This window comes from Pistacia vera, unplaced genomic scaffold (assembly GCF_008641045.1).
Source record: "Pistacia vera cultivar Batoury unplaced genomic scaffold, PisVer_v2 Contig300, whole genome shotgun sequence".
In the NCBI taxonomy this organism is placed as follows: domain Eukaryota; kingdom Viridiplantae; phylum Streptophyta; class Magnoliopsida; order Sapindales; family Anacardiaceae; genus Pistacia; species Pistacia vera.
Genome location: NW_022196114.1, coordinates 605,447 through 622,899, shown reverse-complemented (window position 1 = coordinate 622,899; position 17,453 = coordinate 605,447). Strand labels below are relative to the sequence as shown.

At 34.4% G+C, this 17,453-nt stretch overlaps 3 protein-coding genes across 3 annotated transcripts; 2 read left to right on the top strand and 1 right to left on the bottom strand.

Moving 5' to 3' along the window:
- Positions 1–627: 627 nt before the first annotated feature.
- Positions 628–1,287, bottom strand: LOC116135510 (basic blue protein-like). The gene is made up of 2 exons (XM_031421221.1): positions 1,079–1,287; positions 628–953 (listed from the first exon to the last, which is right to left on the bottom strand). Exons 1-2 carry the CDS (start codon positions 1,251–1,253, stop codon positions 754–756), a joined length of 375 nt encoding a protein of 124 aa, XP_031277081.1. The 5' UTR covers positions 1,254–1,287; the 3' UTR covers positions 628–753.
- A 5,245-nt stretch (positions 1,288–6,532) lies between these two features.
- On the top strand, positions 6,533–7,570 carry LOC116135505 (basic blue protein-like). Its single transcript, XM_031421219.1, has 2 exons — positions 6,533–6,731; positions 7,213–7,570. The coding sequence occupies exons 1-2, from the start codon at positions 6,563–6,565 to the stop codon at positions 7,410–7,412; spliced, it is 369 nt and encodes a 122-aa protein (XP_031277079.1). The 5' UTR covers positions 6,533–6,562; the 3' UTR covers positions 7,413–7,570.
- A 3,537-nt stretch (positions 7,571–11,107) lies between these two features.
- On the top strand, positions 11,108–11,812 carry LOC116135555 (basic blue protein-like). Its single transcript, XM_031421267.1, has 2 exons — positions 11,108–11,333; positions 11,467–11,812. Exons 1-2 carry the CDS (start codon positions 11,156–11,158, stop codon positions 11,664–11,666), a joined length of 378 nt encoding a protein of 125 aa, XP_031277127.1. The 5' UTR covers positions 11,108–11,155; the 3' UTR covers positions 11,667–11,812.
- The last annotated feature ends 5,641 nt before the right edge of the window (positions 11,813–17,453 follow it).

The window sequence follows — 17,453 nt, the reverse complement described above, 5'->3', positions numbered from 1 at the left end:
TCACTTGTGAGATAAAATTTTGTTCATCAATTTGATTGCGTGAAAGATATTAAGAAAAATATGTGAAAAGTGACTCCAGAAGCCCATTAATTGTAACGGTAAAACAACCTTTCTATCTATACAATTTTATATATATATTGGGTTGGGAGCTACCAATCAAAAGTGATTCCAGAAGCCCATGTACATAAATTTTATATTATATATATATATATATATATATTCATTTAATTTCTAGAATTTCAAAGAACACTGAATACAATATAATTAAAGAAACATAAAGTTGAAAACATTGCAAATGAGACTCGTTAACTTATATGTTCAATTAGTTTATTAGTTTACAGCCTAAAAATATTACAATTGGGTAATTAAGTGCGGTTCCCTTTCAACAATAGAGCCAATAAGTTTATGAACACACCATGTCTTAGATCTAAGAAGATATATTAAAAACATAGAATACATCTAATATTTTAAAGCACATATAGTTTGAAAACTCCAAAGTTTATCAGAACCTTTGCTTGATTACGTGTATTTCATCTGAGAATTCGTTCAGACTTCAGACAGCTTTTCCTTATGCTACTGATTCCCATAAAAAAACTTAATTAGAAAAATGCTATAACCTTTCAAGAGTTTCAATAATTAAAAATATAGCTTTATTTCCTGGAAACGAAAGAAAAACCATACATGCATGTCAAGCCACTCAGCCAACATTTTATTTAGTACATTTTTATATATCATGAGAAGGCAGGCGGATGATTATTCTGCATGAACGAATAATTTGAGTCCAGAGGCGCATTGGCCTTTGAAACCGGAGATGAAATAGTTTTCTCCCTTTTTAACTATGATTTTATCGTGTCCTGTGTTATATACTTTTGAATCATATGATGGGTTGCATTTATCATACTCTTTTTTCCTTGCAGACACCACGTTGTGTTCCTTTGGGCTATAATTAAATACTGCATGTAAATTCAACACAAATGTATTAATAATGCATTACGAAAATCTGAAAATGTGTATCAGTTGAATAAATTTAGACAAGGTGACGAGAAAAGCGGAAGCAAAAAGGGAAATAGAAACTCACCGAGAGTATCACCAGCCTTAAATTTCTTTTTATAAGGCCATGTTTGAACGCCATAAGTCCAACCACTTTCACCACCAACAACATGAGTTACAGCTTCAACCATCTTACAATGGAGCACCAACAAACCCACCAGAACTACTGTGGCAACCACTGCATTGTTTCTTTCCTTCACCATCTTTTGAAACCTATTTAATCTGAAAATGTCTTGATGGTTTTTGGTGAACAAAACGATAGAAGTTGGGCTCTTTATATGGACGTCGATGATGAGACAATTTGGGCTTGTGGGGGCCTATTTGTTTGAAGATAATACTTTGATTTTTGGGCAGAGAGCGATTACTCATGATAAAAGTTTGAATTTTAGGAATGAATTATGAAAATTACCGGAGTTGGCAGTTGGGCACTCGCGGAAGACTTGTAAATATTATTTCCATATGTTGCACACTCTCTTCAAAATATATATGAAGATGGTTATCTGGTGGCAGAAGTATGAGTAATTAATTAATTAAACATATATGATTTCTCTTTTTTTTTTTAAATCACAAATAATTAATTAAATTGGTATAGGATTTGATCTCTTTAATTACCTCTTGATTTTATGAGATTATAACTTTTAATACAACTTTACAAGTACATATAACTGCCAAAAAAAAAAAAAAAATTGTAGTAGTATTTACTACGCATAGCATTAGAAAGTAATACGATATAAATGTCTCGTGTGTTGTATTTACGTGGATAATATTTATTTTTTTCTTTATCTTTTGTTTGGTTGCTTGCTTTTTGAATATGAATAAACTTTCAAGCATGTACTGTTGAGCAAGTTCAATGACATCCAAAGGTATATTTTGCTTTAACCTAGCAAAATTTTCGACCCAGATAACTGCCAAAATTTTTACTTGACAAATCCAATTCCATTAGGGTAAGACTCGTTGGAGCCCAAACTCACGAGTAATTTTGACATGCCTAATTACTAGGGGTGTTCAAAAGAATCGATTAGAACCGGAACCAGCGGATACCCGATGTTTGGTTCCGGTTTCTATCCAAAACCAATCGTCAACGGGTAGGTTCTGGTTTTAAATTTTGGAACCGTTACTGTGCGGTTTTGGTTCTGATTCCTATAGTTAGGAACTGGAATCGGAACCAGGAACCGAGACTAATATAAAATAAAATTAAAGATTACGGAGGTTAATAAACACTTTTGTAGAAAAAGTAATGTGAATACATTTATATTTATATTTCATAACATTTAAAGTAAGTTGGTTTGACTTTTGAGAATCTACCTTTACAAAGTAATGGAGTTTATAATTTTATTTTTGTTAACAAGTGCCAGGTGGGGGGTATTTGTAAGTTTTTAAGGGTTTTTTTTGTCATTTTAAAAACTTTTGGGAGGTCATTTAATTTTACAGGGTACCCAGAACCGAAACTGGAACTGTTGTTACAGGTTCTGGCTCTGGTTCTAGGTACCTAGGAACCAGAACCATCGGTTCCGGTTCTGGTTCCAAATTTCAAGGAACCGTCGATTCCGATTCTGATTCCTTCAAAAAATGTAGGGTATCCGGAACCGAACACCTCGACTAATTACCAAACAAAATTGTATATATAAGCTTGTGGTGTTGAGCTTGGTTGGATGGGGCCTGGTTGGACTAAAGGATGATTACAATGCAGCTTGCCACTCTTGTGCAACAATTGAATATAATAAGTATATGTTTCTTTTCACGATTTTTGTTATATCTTTTCATATTTCTCACTAGTTAAACTAGTATTTTTAGCTTAGAAATGTCTTCTTATTACGTTCATGCAGATGTTCTAAAATCATTTAATTTTTTATTTAAGCTAAAATTGGAAAGACAAGGATCATATATAACTATGTTATATAATGCACGCTAAAGAAGTTTATGATCTAATTTCGAAGAGATATTTTATTAATCCTCAACTTGCTTAACAATAGAATATTGTTGTCCTTTTATACAAACTCTTTAACTATGGTTATCTTAACTAAAGCTATTAACTAACTCAAGTTAACTTTGACTTAAAAGTCAACAGCTTGTTTTAATCACCATTCAACATCCTCCCTCAAGCTAAGCAAGGTAAGACAAAGAAGAAGCCTTGACTTAGCTTGCTCAACAGCACATTAATTGTTGTAGCAGACACAATACTAGCAGTAGAAACCAGTTTCAGTAGCACAAACATAATGCAGCAGCAATAAACAATAGAACATAAGCACCAGCAACTTCAAACCAAAATACCAGCAAAAACAAACAGCAAACGAAAACATAAGCACCAACAATTTCAAACCAAAATAACAGCACAAAAAAACAGCAGACCATAAGCAACAGCAACAGCAACAGCAACAAACATTAACAACCCAAGATATCTTTAGTCAGTATCCTCCCTCAAGCTAAGCAAAGGCCAAGCCTTGACGAGCTTGTTGTAGAAAATGCCAAACTGAGTAACGGGAAAAGGTTTAGTACAGATATCAGCAAGCCGTTGATTAGAGGAAATATATTGGCCTACTATAACTCTATTGGCAATCTTTTCTAAGATAAAACGGAGATTAATCTCTATATGTTTGGTCCGAGCATGTTGGACAGGCTTAGAGGCCAATGAAGCAACACTCACATTATCGCACCAAAGGACCAAGAGGAGATTCATCAAAGAAACACCAATCTCTTGAAACAACTGCCATAACCAAATGACTTCAGTTGCAGCTTGAGCAAGTGAGTGATACCCTAATTCAATTGATGAACGTGTGACAACATGTTGTTTCTTCGAACTCCTTTGAACCAAATTTCCGCTAAGATAAATGCAATAAGCACTAGTGGAGCGACGACCATCAAGATTACTTGCCCAATCAACATCTGAGTAGCTTTCAATCATGAGAGGAATTGCAGCTTGAAAGCGTAACCCATATGTAGAGAGCCTTTGAGATATCGAATCAGTCTTTTACAAGCTTGCCAATAGAGAAGAGTGGGAGCTTGTAAATACTGAGTTAAATTATTTATAGTAAAGGCAATATCATGTCTTGTAATTAATGGTGAGATACTAAAGGGGACCACTGGTTTTTCTATATAAAATAGGATCAGTAAACAACTCACTATCATTCATAGTCAATTTACAACTGGAAACCCCTGGAGTGGAGCAATCATGTGCTGCAAAATTATATTTAATTAATTTAATTATTAACTATTTAGTATAATGAAAATACAGATTGAATAAAAAAAGTATATTTAATTAGCTTATAAGATAGATTTGTAATTTTTATTTAGGTGATTGTTAATACATTTTCAAATTCAAATAAAAGTTAAATTTTTTTAACTTTTTAAATCCATGTGTTTATCTTTGGAGATAAAAATAAATAAAAAAGCAAAAATAACACTTAGACTATTTAGACAAAAGTGATAAGAGCTCAAATTAAACAGGCTGCTAGCTTGAGATCATTGCAGCTTTATCCCTTAATATCTTTTGAATCAACTTTTAGAATAATTAACTTTAGAAATAATCTATACAGTAATTGTTTTGATTAATTTTAAAATAAAATCACTTTGCTTTTATGAATGAATTTGGTAGGGGTAAAATGACTACAATGGGTTTTTATTTAGTAATTTCTTTTAATTTTTAAAATATATCTATAATAATCTTATTCAATATAAAAATATAAGTTTCAAAATATTGGAAAATTGTCCTGCAGAGTAGCCGATTGGAAGATGTCGGCTGTGGCCGGCCTCATCACTAGTGGCGTGTCTAGAAACACTGTTTGGTTACCGGCCACCGGTGTTCCCTGGATTCTTGGGGGGCCATGAGGTTGATTTTTCTGACCTTTACTCGTGTGGAAATGTAGTTTGATGGTGATGTTGATGATTAATCCTCTTTTACTTGTTGTGAAGCTTATCCACAAAGAGCTGAGTCAGCAATGAGTTTCTTGTACGCTCCAGGCTTAGTAAGTCAAAGTTGTCGTACTCTGACACGTGTCATGACTAGGATGTTAGGAAATCTTAACTGATCTGGTTGCTAAATTAGATTAGTGTAATGTTAAGCTGAATAAATCGACGAATACCGATGCTGTAAAAAATAAATAAAAGAGTAAATATAATGGCCACTCTTTCGGTCTTTCCCCTATTTTTTACTTTGTTTAATATAAAAAATTTTATAAATTTTTTTTGTAAATATAATATTTTGATTAGATTATAAGTAATATTGTATTAATAATTTTTTTATACAAACTTAGATGGTAAAAGACGATTAAGTAAAATTTTATTTTAAATTTAAAATCACTTAATTATCCTTTATTACATAAGTTTGTAAGAAAAAATTATATAAAAATGTTATGGATGTAGTATTATTGTTAGATTGTTACATAATTATTTAAATATGGATAATTAATTATATCTATTACATTTCAAAAGAGTTATATAATTTTTTTTTTAATCAAAGTGTTCAGGTCAATTTACACGTATTTTAATTGATCTTCGGAAGAGACTAGCGCATTAATCCACCGTCACGACCTTCCATTTAAATCTTGAAAGTCAAGGCATTCGAACTTAAAATCGTGTGCCTTAACCACATATCTAAGTACTCATCCCACCACTTGAGTTATCCAAGGATAGATGTTCAAAGGGTTTTACATTTTAGTTTTTTACGCTTTGAATTAATACATTTAAATGATTGAAAATAACTCATTTATATAATCTACAAATTCGTTATATCATATTTAAATATCAAAAATATATTAATTCAATTACTCAAAATTATGTAATAATTTATGTTAAAATGGAGTCGTTTTGGAGATTAATCGTTACATAAAGTTAAGTTAATGTTACGTTAATTGAGAAGTAAGTATTGAAAAGACATATCGAAATGTAAATGGTGAATGAAGACAGCCTATTTTAAGGGTTTGATAAAAGGACAAGATGAATGAATAAATAGATACTATTTTAAAGGCTTTATGCATGGATAAGGTTTCGTCAACAGTTTTTATATATAGAAAACGGAGTAAACGACATTCTCTTATCTAAATAATGGTTTAATAATACTTTCTCATATATAAACTTTTAAAATATTATTTTATTATCTAAATTTATATTATATTTATAATTCTGACATCATTGCGACCTCATATTGTCATTATTCTCTTTCATGATCATCATTCATCAAAACTCCTCAAACTTTACTCATATTAACCTTATTAATCGTAAATAATGAACTTTCCTAGTCTGTTTAACAGCATATATATAATGAAATATTTCATTTCTAGAAGACTTGTAAATGTTTCCATTCGTTACACTCAGTAAACAAAATAAAAGATAATACTAGTCCTATGTGATTGTAATTTTTACAAGTCTTTCTTAAGCGTGCGCAACTGCCAACCCCAATTTTGAATTCCTCCTGCAAAATCATTGTTTTGGTAGTTAAGTAGTTGGAAAATGTCTCCATATAAAGGGCAAACTTGTGTCACCACAACACTCAGATAATTAGGGTTTCAAATTAAAGATGGTGAAGGGAAGAATTAACAATGTACTAGTATTTCTTCTGGGTTTGTTGGTGCTCCATTGTGGGCTGGCTCAAGCAGCAACTTACGTTGTTGGTGGTCCAAATGGTTGGACTTATGGCGTTGAAACTTGGCCTAATCAAAAGATATTTAAGACTGACGATGATCTCTGTGAGTATTAATTAGTTTACATATATAGAACATTACTTCAAATTTTAGTTTTCTTCACTCAAAGTGTTGTCGATGGCTTCAACTTTGATTCAGTAATTAAATAGTAACCTTCTTTTCGTAACTTATTGAAGTCCTTTTCCATTATTTTATGGGATTGTCACATACTGTTTTAATTAAGCCCTTTTCAATAATTTTATAAGATTTTTGTTTATATGGATTAAACTTTAGCTGTTTGGTTGCATTTTCATAAGTGCTTATATAATTTTAAATAAATTAATTATCTCACAAAGCTTCTCCCATAAGCTCTTTTTAGGCTTATTTAAAGTGTTAAAATTTCAAAAATAACTATTTTATTTTATAAATTTGACTTGATATATATTTTTATATATTGAAGCTCTTTTTTGCATGCATGTTTAATTAATTAATTAATTATGGATATTATGAACAAATAATTGATCCTATTTATATGTTGAGTTTACAGTATTTTACTATAGTCCTTCGGAACACAACGTTGCGATTGTATCAAAGAAAGAGTATGAAGGTTGTAAAGCCTCAGAAATTGCAAAAGTCTATCACACAGGAAAGGATCGGATCAAGCTTAAAAAGGGACCAAATTACTTCATCTCCAGTATTAAAGGCCAATGCCGCTCTGGACTCAAATTACTCGTTCATGCAAAATAACTCACCTACATAATTCGCATGTTTAAGCTTGGTGCAATATTAATGCATCTTAATATAAATTTACTAAATAAAACGTTGGTTAAATGGCCGATTATTGCTTCTGTATGGGTCGTTTGTATCTTTGTTCCAAAGAAATAAAGCTTGTTTAATTCTTGAAACTGTCAAAAAAAAATAGAAATCTGTCGTATTATTAACTGTGTGTAATGTAGTGATTAGTTGTTTAAAGAAACTAATTGCAGTATAATTAAAGAATATCGAAGGATTATTAATGTTCAATTTGGAAACAAATAGGGGAAATTGGCAATACAATTGTTCTTGGAATCAAGCTTTAAAATCAGAAGGTCTGATTTGATTAATTCTAAATTAATCCAGATTTTTTAGGGATATTGTTGGTCACATTGACCAATACTGAAAGATAGATTCAAAAACTAATGCATGATTGATTTTCGTAAACATGAATCTTTTGTACATTAAATAATCAGTTTTGACAATTCAATATTAAAATAAACGTAATAACGTTTTTATATTCAAAGCCTTGTGCATATTTCAATTATAATAAGGTAAGATTTTTTTTTTTTTTTTTTTTTGTTTTTTTTTTTGGCGGGGGGGTTGGGGGGCCCCTTAAAAGATGCATGCTTATGATTGTGATTGAATTTTATAAAGACGCAAGTTAAGTACATTGAATGATTAGTTTTATTTGATCATGATAATTCAATTATTAAATAAACAGAGAAAATCAAATACACTAAAATTGACAAGCGAGTAGGAAATTGGGCGTTTTAAATCAACTTTCCCTCACTTATTTTTACGATGACACATTTAAACACCTTTCAAAACCCTAATGCCGTCTAATGTTAAATTAAAAACATATAATAAGAGTGCAATTGGTTCATGAAATGTTATATTAATGAGAAGATAGATTATTTTGAGGATTACTGAGAATGTTTAGGAAAATTTGTTTGGTTGATTGGAATAAATTGGTAAATATGTTATATTATTACGTTTGGATGGGACTGATTGTCCTTCTTTTTTAATATTACTATTATTTGAACTATTTTTTTAACCCTTTACATTTGAGATCTTGCTACAACACCTCAACCACAATAAAAGTTTAAATTTTAACATAATCATCCCCACCCACCCAAGCCATTGCCAACCGTTGGCCACCATTATTGGCCGCCGACGGCAGTCGCTAGAAAGGCGCACGACCGAGTGGATTTAGCTAGCCGTGCGCTAATCTGGCCGTTTTCGACTAGATAAATTGTCAAAAATTGCCAGATGGCTAGATTTATTTTAGTGGACATGGATTTGGCCGTTGATAACCATGGATCTAGTCGTTTTCGGCCAGATCCACAACCATTTAGCCGTTTCCAACCATTCCGGCCAGATCAACGCACAGCCAGCTAGATCCGACCGATCGTAGGCCATTTCGGAGACTGTCGGTGGTGGCCAATGACTGAAAGTTGTGGCAGACGGTCGACAGTGGTAGTCGGCGATCGACGGTGGTGGAATTAAGAATGAGACAATTTACTATCCTACATCAAGTGTGAATATAAATGGGTTTAGAAATCCATAAGGAATAGGAATTTGTCAATCCCACTCCTAGTGGCAATAAGAATGGAATAATTTGCAATCCTATATCAAGTGGTAAAGTATACACAGGTTTAGGATTTTGGGCCTATATAAAGGAGGCCAAGTTCTATTGTTGTTCATCTCAAAAATTAGTTTCCCTTCTACTCCTATTGTAATGGGTTCTTACCCAAAGTTTAGAGTTTTTCTATATTCCCTTTGTTTTGGGTATTTGTAGTATTGCCCAAAAGGTTGTAATATTCTTAAAGAATAATGAAGGGTGTGTTTGTTTTAGTATTTTGGATAGTATTTTTGGTATTTTTAGAGTTGGGTGGGAATAATGAGGTATGATTTGAAAATTAACAAAAACACCCCCTAGTTTTGTTAAATAACTAAACATCCCTGTAATAAAAACATTAAAAATTACAAAAACGCCCCCACCCACCAATTAAATTCCTGCAGTCGGCCACCATCGCTAGAGGGTGGTCGGAGTCGCCGTATCAGCACATGACTGGCTAGATCTAGTCGGTTATGCGCTGAGATGACATTTTCTAGCCAAATCCACCATAGATCTTGCCAGAAAAGGCTAGATCTTTAGCCAGATCCACGGTGTATCTAGCCTTTGAGGGCCAGATCTACGATGGATCTGGCCTTTTTCGATGAAATCCACAGTAGATCTGGCTGAAAAATGATAGATCGACACACTACCGGCCAGATCCAGCCAGTAGTGCACCATTATACTAGATTCCGGTCACCTTTTAGTGGTGGTGGCCGAAATTTGGCAAATGTGGGTGGATGGGGGTGTTTTTGTTAATTTCTAAATTTTTTTTCTAGAGGTGTTTAGTTAAATTAATAAACTTAAGGGGTTTAAAATTAGTTAAAGAAAATATAATGGTATTTTCATAATAGGGAAACAAACTAGTATTTTGGAAATAATATGAATAGAATAGTTAAAAATATTTAAACAAACAAATCCGAAGTTTTCTATAGCACCTGAGGACGTAGGTAACAATACCAAGCCTCATTAAATTCTTGGTGTTCTTTTTTTTTTTTTTTTTTTTTTCATTTATTGTGACCATTTATTTCTTCTCTAGTACTATTATTATTATATTTCAATAGCTAGTATTAAAGTTTTGTGTTTTCGCTGCACAACAAGAAGAACACCGTTAGGTCTTGCCAACCATCATATATCTAGAGTGAAATTGAAACAAATTCTCTTTATTTAATCTTGAGTAAAATATAATGTTCTAATTATAATTAATAGAAAATGAGAGAAAGTAAAAGCTTGTCTTAATCACATTATATAATTATTAAAATATATGTGATCATAAAGAATTGAAATTAAGAATCACTACATGACATTTATCTTGTCATAGTGATATCTATTTCGACACCAGAAAAGGACGCTAGTAAAGAAGTCTTATTTCGACGCCAACTTAGCATCATAATAAATTCTCTAGGTTACCACACTATTGCAATTTGCATCGCACCAACCAATTCCCCGTGATAACTTGTTTTAAGTTCATGATAATTTAATTAATTCTCTAAGGTTGTTAGACACAATTTATTATTTAGTCTAAACTGTTTAAATCAATCAATCAAACTAGGGGTCCAATATAAATATATTCATTGGGTAATGTGTCTCACTTAAGGTCTTAATAAGTTACATGAACTATTTTTTGCTATGATCTCGTGTTTCTCAATTCTAGCAAGCTTATGACAAAATGTGTAACATTCTAGACCTAATTCTTCTTGATGTGATCATTTTTCATTTATTTGGCAATTCAATTAAATGTTCTACAATTTTCTTTCATCATTATCGATCTACTGCATAGAACTGAGAGACGATAGTCGTTTCACATTTGCTTTAAGTATTATGATTTGACTTAGCCCTCATTTAACACATCAACCCTTCATCCAACAAAAATAACGTGTTATATACAACCCACTACACAGTTTCCTCTTAAGTCATCTTCATTGTTCCAACTGCCAACTCAAATTTATACCTCCATCCATCATTTTAGTTGCTTCTAAAAATTCAAAACGACTGCCTTTTAGTAGTTGTGTTCACACTAATAGGTCCCCACAACTGGCTCCATAAAAAGGGCCAGTTACCCTTCAACTTACTATTAATTAATTAAGACATTAATTTCGCTCTCTTTAAAATCAAGAAAATGGTGAAGGGAAGTGGCAGTGCAGCGTTTGGGATTGTGATGGCGTGTTTATTGTTGCTCCATTCTGAGCTGAGTGAAGCCACAACTTACACAGTTGGTAATTCTGATTCTAATGGTTGGACATATAACGTCGCTAACTGGCCTAAAGGAAAGAGTTTTAAGGCCGGTGATGTTCTCGGTGAGTGATATTTAAATTATTAGATTTTTCTTACTGTTAAGATTCATTCATGTTAATCAACTCTAATTAACTTTAGAAGTTGAAATTTCGATTAACAATTTAATGAAATTGTATTTTGTTGATGATTCGACAGTATTCAACTATGATCCAGCCCTCCATAACGTGGTGGTGGTAAACAAGAGAGGTTACAAAAATTGCACAACCCCGAAAAACGCCAAAGTGTATCAAACAGGAAATGATCAGATCACGCTTGCCCAAGGAAATAGCTATTTTATCTGCAATTTCCCAGGCCACTGCGAGGCTGGAATGAAAATAGCGGTTACTGCTGGCTAGTTTTTAGTCGAGTTAATAAACAAGAGTGGTGTGCTTTATATCTGTATTGTACTTAAATAAATGCCGACTTATTATAAGCATAGCTTATGTATGTATGTGGTTTTGTATTTTGTTTCGAGGAAATTAACTCTTGAAAATCTTTGAAGAAAATAGAAATACATTATGAATTGCAAATGATATTTTGCAATACATGCACTAAACATTTGTAATTCTTGAAACCACCTATAATCAGAAGAATATGATTAATAACGTAATAAAGAATATCAAAACTTTGAAAAATGTTACATACACAATTTATTATTTAGCCGTGTCTTGTCTCTTTGTATGTGTACTATTATCCCAAAACTTTTATTTAATAAATTTGAATAAAATGTGTTTTATTTATTTATAATCTAAAATTTTACTTAGTTGTTTTTTGGAGTTAATTATTGGATTGGATAAAATTTCATTTAATATGTTTTTAGATTTAATTATTTGAGCGGTAATTAAAATTATATAAAGCATTGAGGGCCTAAATTAATAATTTACAGATTTTTTTAAAAGCCCAGTGAGGGCGCCCGGCCACCCTTGTGCTTGAATTAGCTCGCTTTTGCTTATAATGGTGTTGATTATTAATATATAAATAATTAATAAAATATATGACATAAATAATAATAATAAAAAGCATGTAAGTCTTTTAATTTCCATTAAATTACTGACAATCTTAAACAATCATAAATAACCAAGGTTTTTTTTTTTTTTTTAATATATAATTTATTAAACAAAAATAATATTTCAATGCCTATCCAATAAAAAATGTCAATAACTCAATATATGTCATGCTTTGGTGAAACCAGTAACCTTTTTAATCTCAATATTATTTATTATATTTTTGTTTAAAAAGGTAGTAATATATCAAATTAAACAAGATCAAATCTAAATAAAAAGGGATAAAACAGTACTTACTCTAAACCATTAAGATTAGATAGAACTTAACATACTAAGATTAGACTAAATTAATAAGATATATGTTAATTAATTAGACTCAGCATGGATTCCCAGTAAGGATACCATTTCCACACTAAACATAAGGATCATGAAATGAATAAGCCTACATGTTTTTCATAATAATATTTATTTTAACGGTTATTGCTTGGTAAATAAATGTTCCAAACCTTATCTTAATATCTTGATAACTTTTAAAAAAGTGTCCCTCTCAATAAATCAGATTGGTAGGAGAGGTTAATTTTTAAAATATATTTTTGTTTAAAAAGGTATTTTATTGTTTAACAAAATAACAAGATCAAGTCAAATAATTAAGGAGGGTCAAATGTTTATGCTAATAAATAACTAAAAAGAAATTAAATTTTGTTGAACTTAACACTAAAACTTTAGTTAGATATTAGAATATTTCATGCCAAGAATCCCTTAAAATTCTATACACAAACTCCACAAAAATATAAGCATAGTGAAATAACTAAGAATAATTATAGGTTGATAAACGCATCTCATAAATTTTATCTCACAAACTCCACGTGGTACCTAAGTTGGCAAAACTAAGAAACGGTTGTTCCTTCATAGGGAACAACTAGAGCTGGGCATTTGGGACCGGGCCCAAAAGCCCAGCTCCAAAACCCGGTCCTAGGACCGGACCTTGAGAGGACCGGACCTAGGAGGCTTGGTCCCAAAACGGGACTAGGCCTAAGGAAGAGGGCCCGAGCCCTCCACTGGGCCCTCCTCCAAGGCTCGGGCCTGGGACCGGTCCTAGGCTTGAGCCCAAATTTTTTTGTATTTTTACAATATAGTCCCCTACCAAATTACATAAAACCCCCTATTAATTTTAAAATAAATATAAATTACGAGGGCTAAAATAAAATTTTACAAAATTTATAAAAAAAAAAATCTTCTAGGTCTAAAAAATTTATAAATTTTACCCCTAAAAAATACTAAAAACCCCCTATAAAATTTTGTTTTGCCCCCAAAATATAAAAAAAATTAAGGGGGGAAAATAAAATTATCCAAGCCCCATGGGACCGGTCCTGGGCCCATAGGGCCAGTCCCGACCAGGCCTAGGGCCTGGTCCAGGTCCTGGTTTTTCTCATGGGCCTAGGACCGGTCCCAGGCCCATGAGTGACTGGTCCCATTTGGGACTAGTCCCAAACGGGCCTAGGCTTGGGCCCGCAAGGGACCGGTCCCTTGCCCACCTCTAGGAGCAACCATTATGAATGGAGGAATGATTGTTCCTTGAATGATGAATAGTTATTTTTAGATGGAACGACTGTTCCTTGGATGAGGAATAGTCGCTCTTGGATGAGAAACGACCATTCCTCATGGAATGGCCACTCCAACTCCAAGGAACGGTCATTCTATCTTATGGAATGACCATTCTACCTGGAGGAACGACCATTTTATGATGGAATGGCCATCCTTCCTATAGAACGACCATTCCTTCCTCATGGAATGACCATTCCTTATACGATGAACAACCATTCATCTCTAAGGAATGGTCGTTCCTTATACGATGAATGGCTGTTCATCCCTAAGGAATGATCATTCCTTATATGATGAATGGCTGTTTATCCCTAAGGAACGACAATTCATTTATAGTCAAAGCCGTGAGTTGACATGGTAATGCCAATTCAGTGCCATGTCGGGTTTATAAGAGAAATTTTGTGAGATTCGTTTGTCAACGTAGTATTTGTTAGGGCCAAAAAATGCCCTCGGCCCAAATAGGCCCAAAAACGGAGACACCTCCGACATATGAAAGCTTAGGCCCAATTCTGACGGGGCCCAAATCAGGGTTTCGTAGATGAGGCCCACTTGTTATGCTTTCCCAGCTCTTCATCATCTGGACCCAAGCCTCCTGATCCTGGAACACCTTCTGGATTTACGGTCAACTTGAAGCCCACAGTTGCCTACGAACGACAGTACTACTTGAATTCTACTAAGGAAGTCAATGGCTATCCCAATTCGTCTAAAGTCCGTATCCTAAGCATATTGGGACTCCCTGTCCTATGGAGATAAGAGAGATAAAGGCTCCACTCTTTGAGAACACCACGACGACAAGGACTCCTAGTCCCACCAGGATTCGGGGACCATACAATCACTATTTAAGTAGAGGCTAGCCCTCTCACCAGTGACGGAGACATTACACCATCAGACCCTGAAGTTCCTACTCTTGAGAACTTCCCATTACAGTCGTAGTCAAAGTCCTCGACTAGACTTCCGGTAACCTTTCTTCTCCCTAGCCCTTATTAAATTAGCCCCATTCAACCTTGCTGACTTGAGCATTAGAGTTCCTATGACAAACACTACCCTGGTGTTTTCCGTCGCTTCACGCTTGTTTCCTTACGTGTGCAGGTGTTGTAGATCGCTAGTGGCCTCAACCTCACGGGATCAGTCCTTCCTTTCGTACAGGTAGATTTGTACGTCTATAGTTTGACACCCACTGTGAGGACTCTGACAATCGTTCGTTGCACAAAACCTACTATATAAAGAAACTCTCAATGGCTAAAAATTCTGATAACACTAACCCCAGCCTCGAGGCCAAACTGGAGGCACTAGCCGCCCTCATGCAACAACACTCAGACAAGGTGGCCTCACTGGAAGCTGAGAGAACACTACCATCCAGACTGAAAACGCCTCCATCAGGGCCGAAAACCAGTCTCTAAAAGAGAAGGTAAGTTAGTTTTATGATCTTGAGCTTTTGCCTTGTCAAGTACAGCCCAACCGGTTCCGCACCACAGTTCGTCATTAGTCGACGATTCAACCCTGATTCTTAGTGAATGGGGTCTACCAATGGAACCACTCTCGGTCGATCTGCCTCAAACGCAAGATCAAGGCATCCAAGTGACAAAAAGCTTGCTACAACAAGAACCGCCCATCCTTACCATCCCACCTCACCTTCAGTCAACCCTCCCTACACAAACTCTACTTGGCTCAATTCATCCTCGTGAGTCGACCGGTAATCCACTTCAAATCATCCTGCTCGAGTCCATCCATCCCAACAGACCAAGCGAGTCCCAAATAACCCCCCTAACCATTCATGTAGAGCGAAACACCCGATCAGTTACAATGGGAGTCACCCAACTAGAGGGAATGAATAGGGATTCAGGCTACCAAACGATACACGGAGGAATGATCCACCAGGCTACACCACGTGGATTGACCCAACAAAATGCACCGAGTGCGAATCCTTTGGCCAACCGAGTCAATCAGGATGACCTAGTGGTATCCGCCTCTCCCATGGAACAAATATTGGCCAAGAGACTGGCCGACGTATGTAATGCCCCACTCGAGGTACATAGCTAATGTTTCTTATTTTACTCTTATTTGAATTGGAATATTGTTAGTATGGTTTGGTAGGCCCTTGGTTGAATGGATGTATTGGTTTGGTTGAGTGGTTGCCCTGAAATTGTAGAGACTTGGTGGAATTTTGGGGTTACAGTCTTCGTCGGGGCGAAGAAGAGTCATCGCCGTGGCGATGAGGTCCAGAAACCCACGGTGTAGGTTCTGTGAAGCTTCGCCGGGGCGAAGAAATAGTCTTCGCCGTGGCGACGAGCCTAACAAAAAGTTGTATAAAGTTTCTAGAGAATTCTTCCTTTGGGGCACAATGATCATCCTACCCTCAATTAGCAGGAAAAGTGGGGAGTGAAATGCAAGGAAATTACATGGAGAATAGTTTAATTGGGGGTACATTTGTAAAGAATGAAAAGGGCAAAAGTGGAATTCTCAAGAAAGAGTATGGGTAAAATGGGAAAGAATGGAGAAAATATGTGATAATAAGGGTTTAACTCTAGAAACCCATTCATTCATCTTCTTCTCCACCGCCATTCTCCTTTCCTACTTCCTCTCAATTCCTTTTTCATTAGTTCAAGGATTTTTAAAGGGCTTTTTAGAGTGATTGGAGTAGAAAATCAAGCTAAGTCATCCTAAGGTAAGGATTTTTGCTTTGGATGTGAGGTTTTGTGTATATTTGTATATTAAAGTTGTATGGTTTTATTGTTTAAAGGGTAGAGAAAAGTCAAGCAAAGCAAAGGAAAAGAAAATACTAGTGAGAGTTCTTCATCACAAGGTAAGTAAATCCTAACCCAAGTTGAGATTTGAGAATTTGAGTAGAGATGTAGTAGAAAGTATGTATGCATGGTACATGTATGTTATTGAGAATTTAAGGAGAGATATATGCCTACTTGTTGAGAAATTAAATGGAGATGAGTATTCATGTGGAGTTGTTGGATACTTTTCTTTTATAAGAAGTGTTGATGTGTGAGGAGTTGAGATGAAGTTAAATGTGATTGAATATATATTTTGGGAGTGTTCTTCTATGATAGGGGTTATGCCCATGGAAGGGAGTTTATTCCCATTTTTGGATGGTTAAAAAGAGAAATAGAGCTGTAATTAAAGAGGATTTTTTATGTGCACATGAGTTGTTTGATGAAATGCATAAGAGAAGCATGAGAATGAATTATGAACCTAAGTGCAACATTGCATATTGGCATTTCCTAAGTGCATTAATGAGCATGAACTATCCATATGCATTAATTGTGTATTGTGAAATAACTTGAGAAAGAGTTGAGAAAGAGTAGAGAATTACTCTAAGAGTTAAGCTACATTATGATGAGTAGCTAGAGAAAGAGTAGAGATCTTGTGCACAAGCTACTCTAAGAGCTAAAGAAGAGAATAGATTAAGTTGTGCGATGGGGAACCTATGAGTGATGAGTAGAGTCACGAGAGTAGGTGCTTAGTGATCCCCAGTCGTACCTCCGATCAGATGGGGTCGTGATCGTCATGTAGAATGGAACATGAGAT

Coding starts and splice junctions, on each gene's coding strand:
- LOC116135555 (XM_031421267.1), top strand. CDS start 11,156: ATGGTGAAGGGAAGTGGCAGTGCAGCGTTTGGGATTGTGATGGCGTGT. Junction 11,334..11,466: donor TAAGGCCGGTGATGTTCTCG/GTGAGTGATATT, acceptor ATGATTCGACAG/TATTCAACTATGATCCAGCC.
- LOC116135510 (XM_031421221.1), bottom strand. CDS start 1,253: ATGGTGAAGGAAAGAAACAATGCAGTGGTTGCCACAGTAGTTCTGGTG. Junction 954..1,078: donor TAAGGCTGGTGATACTCTCG/GTGAGTTTCTAT, acceptor ATTTACATGCAG/TATTTAATTATAGCCCAAAG.
- LOC116135505 (XM_031421219.1), top strand. CDS start 6,563: ATGGTGAAGGGAAGAATTAACAATGTACTAGTATTTCTTCTGGGTTTG. Junction 6,732..7,212: donor TAAGACTGACGATGATCTCT/GTGAGTATTAAT, acceptor TTGAGTTTACAG/TATTTTACTATAGTCCTTCG.